Below are 4,913 nucleotides of genomic sequence, written 5' to 3' on the forward strand. Positions count from 1 at the left end.
TATTAGTCGTGTAATTGGTAAAACGAGTTGAATAACGTTAAAAACCGGTCAAAGTTTTAAAACTTAGCCAAAATGGATGTTGTCTACTTCTATTGACCTCCTTATTTACATTTCTCCAATTTTATGAATTCTTGTTATATTATCACAAGATCTTAAATAAAATTCAGACGTGTAACTATGAACTATCTGTCTATCCAACTGTGTACACCACACGCCGTTCATCATAAGTGCAACTACTGTTTATATAACCAACAAAACCCGAGCTGCCACGCACACTAATCAAGAATTTTCGTATTAACCAGATAGAAACACGTGTAAAAGTTATTAAGCATGCAAGCTGCCACGACATCAGCTACACACTCTTTATAAAGCGCATAGTAAAAAAACCGGTGGTAGCAATAAAAAATGTCCAGAAATAGCGATGGCGCCACCACAACCACCATCTCTTTGCTCCAAGACACGGAGGTGGCAGAGAAGAACAGCGGCGGAGATAGGCCGAAAGAGCCATGGAAAGGCGAACTTGTGAAGAGCATAGTGTACTCCGGACTCGATGCTATCGTCACCTCGTTTTCTCTCATTTCTTCCATCTCCGCCGGCCGTTTATCTTCCGGTGAACTTTCAAAACCAGTCTCTCGTGCTAAAGTTTTTGAGAGATTGATCATTTAACGATCGTGTTTGATTATTGCAGTTGATGTGTTGGTTTTGGGGTTTGCAAACTTGGTGGCCGATGGGATATCAATGGGGATGGGAGACTATGTTTCGAGTAACACAGAGCATGACGTGGCGGCGAAGGAGAGACTCGTGACGGAATGGGACGTCACTAACTGTCGCCGCCTTCAAGAACAATCGTTACTTGATCGGTATCGAGCTCTAGGGATGAACCATGAAGATGCAACAATGGTAATTAACACATTTTACTGTAAAAATGAGTCAACCTCATCATCGTTTACAATAACTTACAAGTTACAACTTACAACCATCATTTTCGCCCAGGTTGTGGAAATCTTTGCAAAGTATAGCGACATAATGGTGGAGGAAAAGATGGCCCAGAATGGAATATTATCACCGGAGGAAGGGGAGAAGCCATGGAAGACAGGCTTAGTAACTTTCGGAGCTTTTCTATTGTTTGGTAGTGCTCCGATCCTTTCATTCATCGTTCTCATCCCGTTTACCCAAAACGACACCCTCAAGTTCATTGGTGCATGTGTTCTCTCCGCCCTCGCACTGGCGGCTCTCGGAATCGCGAAGGCGAAGATCGCCGGTCAGAATTACGCGTTGTCGGTGGTGGGAACCCTTTTCAATGGTGCAATTGCTGGTTTTGCGGCTTATATAATTGGGTGGGGACTAAGGAATGTAGCTGGGTTAGAAGAAGAATAGATTATGGATGTAAGTATGTAGTAACGAGTAACAACGTTTTGTTTCTAATGGGCTCACAAGGGCCCAATGGATCTTAAAGCAGGTCAGAATTACGCGTTGTCGGTGGTGGGAACCCCTAAGTGGCTTTGGTTTAGTGGATGCTATTGACCAAGAATGGTGTCGAGTTCTCCTTGGTTTACATGAAAGTAGCTTTTAAGTTTTAAAATTTTAATCATTATTTATAACTATTGGCATAGTTTAACCCAACAAAAGGTCTACTTAAAATTACCATAATGCCCTTGGTAACCATGGCCTATTATAATGTTTTATTACCTAAACATTTATTATCATGCTTTATGTGACAAAGCCAACATGACGCGTGTCCATCTACTGCTAGTGAACATGGCAGAAAAATATTTGTACTGTTTAACTTTACAAGCAAAATTTTAGCTTTACCTGTGAGCAACGAGTGATTCATACATTAAAAACAGATATTGTCAATATTATTTTTAGTTATTAAACATTTTTATATGAGCTATGTGTTCAACCAATATTAAATCATGTCATAGCTTAATAAATTACTGAAAGAATTGTGAAATTTCGTTACTATCTCTAAATATTATTAAAAGAGAACCTTTAATTCATTAATGAAACAATCATGACTTTTGATTGTGTTTTAATCCTACGTTTTCCACTCTTAGATCAAATTACTAACATCATCTTCCCCAAATAAAATTCAAACACAATTACATTTAATTATAGAAGCTGTAATAATTATAATATCTTTAAATTCAGTAATTATTTTATCAATTGAAACATATCATTCTATTTATATACATGATATCAGTTTCTCTAATTAATATTGTTCCTAATTTAACTTCCTTATTTATACCTTTTGATTTCCAAATTCAAACTCGTTTATATTTTGTTTTTTATTTATTTATTTTTTAAAAAACTCATTAAACAAGCATATCAATAATTAAGTTATTAACCAAATCTAATCTAATCCCATTAAATCAGCAAAATATTTAAGAGTTAAAATTAAAGTCAATATTATTCATAATTTATCTTCCAGTATATCCCACATAAAATGAAATCAATTTGAGATAATTGTTTGAATTTTAAAAATGATTAAATAAGAAAGTCAATTAATTTGAAGTTTTGAATTAATATAGTTGAAATCTTTCTTTTTTTTCCAGATGAATAGCCGAAAATCTCCAAGATGATATCTTACGATCCCAATTTTTTTAGAAGATAATGATTTCTTTATTCAAAAAAACATCATATATATATACGATTACACTAACGTGGTTATTCTTACGATTTTGGATTGAGTCTTATGATTTATAGTGTTCTTCTTGAGCAATCTTCTTCTCCAATTCTTTTTTCCAAGCTCTTACTTTACTCTGTTCTCCTTATTCTTCTTCAATTTCTTGCATTTACTATGTTCTTATTATTTGTTATTACTGTGTTCTTGTTGAGAGGTCATGAAAAAATTAATCAATCTATTTTAAGCATATTAGTTTCATTCATTTAGTTACAGAAACAAAATTATACCCTTTACATTGATTTTTTAATGTGTTGACCTATGTTTGTCAAGAGAAAGCCATAAAATTCGTTTTAATGCATGATGATAAAGCTAGTGGAGCAGACCAAAAGCAGGATAAAGAAGTTTTTTATTGTTACACTTCAACTTGAATGAACAAAGACGTATCTATTGTTCCAAGGTTTTCAATAACTCTTTTATACATATTATTATAATCTTCGATTAAATTTTCTAATTTTATATTATTGAATTTGTTTATATCAATGGTTTTAGTTTCAAAATCACTATTATACTACAAGACTTTACAGGCGTGGTGTCACTTACGTTATTTGATCGTGACGCAAAGAAACTTCTGGAAAAAAACACACAAGAGTTGCTTCAAAAGTTTAATGAGGTTATCGATATTAACTTCATTTACATAAAACTAATTTTTACTTTTTGTCTGTCTATTTTTATAACCGTTAATTTTTTCATTTCTAGGAGGGTAATATGAAGATTTATCCGTCTGCTTTCAAATTACTTTTAGATAAAAAGTTGGCGTTCAAAATTCAAATTTCTCATTATAATTTGAAGAACAATGTTGATGGTTATGCAATCTCAAACTTCAATGTTGATAATAAAATCGCTGTTGAATTGGAAAAAAAATTAACATCGAATAGGTAACATTCTTTTACGAAACATAGTACAAACACTACACTTATTACATTCGTTTTTTATATTTTAGTTGATCAACTAACATATTTCTATATACTACAAATATAGGCGTCGTAATCCGATTCGTTTAACGTTTTATCAGCGAAATTCGGATGTTAAGGCACATTAAATTTAAAGGTTTTGAATATAATATAACTAAATCTAATACTTTAAATACTTTAAAATATTATTAACTTTTAGATTGACATATGAATTTATTTTCTATATCTAAGATGCAGTTTCGTTTACTGGTGATAACGTCACATCCGCTTCGAATCTTGATAAAAGTATTGCAACAAGTCCACTAACTAAGTGGACGTCCTTTAAAAAAGTGTCTACACATGAAGAATTAAAACACAACTTGGAAGATGTTTACGATGTTGATAATCTGGAAACAATGTCCTCAACCAAACGATCATTAACATCAATGATAGATCGTACTTCTTGAGAAGACAAGTCAAAACTGTTAATTCCAAAGAAAGAAAAATAATATATGATTTTCATGATTTTATATGAGTAGTTGGGTGATTTGAGTACGGTTGATTTCATATTATGTTTACATACTATTTGGTTTTTGGGTTTGGTTTTGATTACTTTGTTTCATACTATTCGTTTTTTGGGTTAGAATTTTGATCATTTAAATACATTTTGGGTTTTATGAAATGTTGAATTATTCATCTATTTGCCTTTTGGGTTTAAACTCATATGAATTTAGAATATTAATCATTTTTTACTCTATTATTCCGTTTGAATGTGAATTTGTCAGCATTGTTACAATGTTAATCATTACAACTTCAATATAAATATTAGCAAACTAAAACTATTTATGAAATTATAAACTTTTATAAATCTTTTAACCGTTCTAAAAAAATTATTTATAGTTCCTTGTGAATTTATTGATAAATTTATTAGTAAAACAATTACCATTGAAATATTATTATTTTTTAGATATTAATGATATCCACAATTTTACAGATTTAAATAATAAAACTCACTACAATGACGCTAGAGAGAGGCGAAGACTAAGACGTTTACATTTTTTTTTTGGAAAGGGAACTTCCCTAACGAGGGTTTCCGGGTCAGCTTTCGCGCACTGACTAATCTCCCGCTGCGAACATGAGGCTATGCCTCATGCCCTGGACTCACTGCAGGCGAACCTCCATGGCCACAGAGGCTGAGAAGTGTCAGGATTTGAACATGGGTCAATAGGTTATCCGCCATATCTTCCACATGTCTTACTAAGTCACCACAACCCTAGTGTAAGACATTTACATTTACAAAATAGAAGATTGAATTCTATGTCTAAAAGAGAAACTTT

At 32.5% G+C, this 4,913-nt stretch overlaps 1 protein-coding gene across 1 annotated transcript; it reads left to right on the plus strand.

The window, feature by feature from the left end:
• The first annotated feature begins 405 nt into the window (after positions 1-405).
• LOC145126395 (uncharacterized) lies at positions 406-1,732 on the plus strand. Its single transcript, XM_079061770.1, has 3 exons — positions 406-610; positions 689-900; positions 994-1,732. The coding sequence occupies exons 1-3, from the start codon at positions 406-408 to the stop codon at positions 1,375-1,377; spliced, it is 801 nt and encodes a 266-aa protein (XP_078917896.1). The 3' UTR covers positions 1,378-1,732.
• Positions 1,733-4,913: the final 3,181 nt, after the last annotated feature.

Source organism: Lactuca virosa, chromosome 7 (genome assembly GCF_052849685.1).
Source record: "Lactuca virosa cultivar CGN04683 chromosome 7, Lactuca_virosa_CGN04683_v6, whole genome shotgun sequence".
NCBI classification, from domain to species: Eukaryota; Viridiplantae; Streptophyta; class Magnoliopsida; order Asterales; family Asteraceae; genus Lactuca; species Lactuca virosa.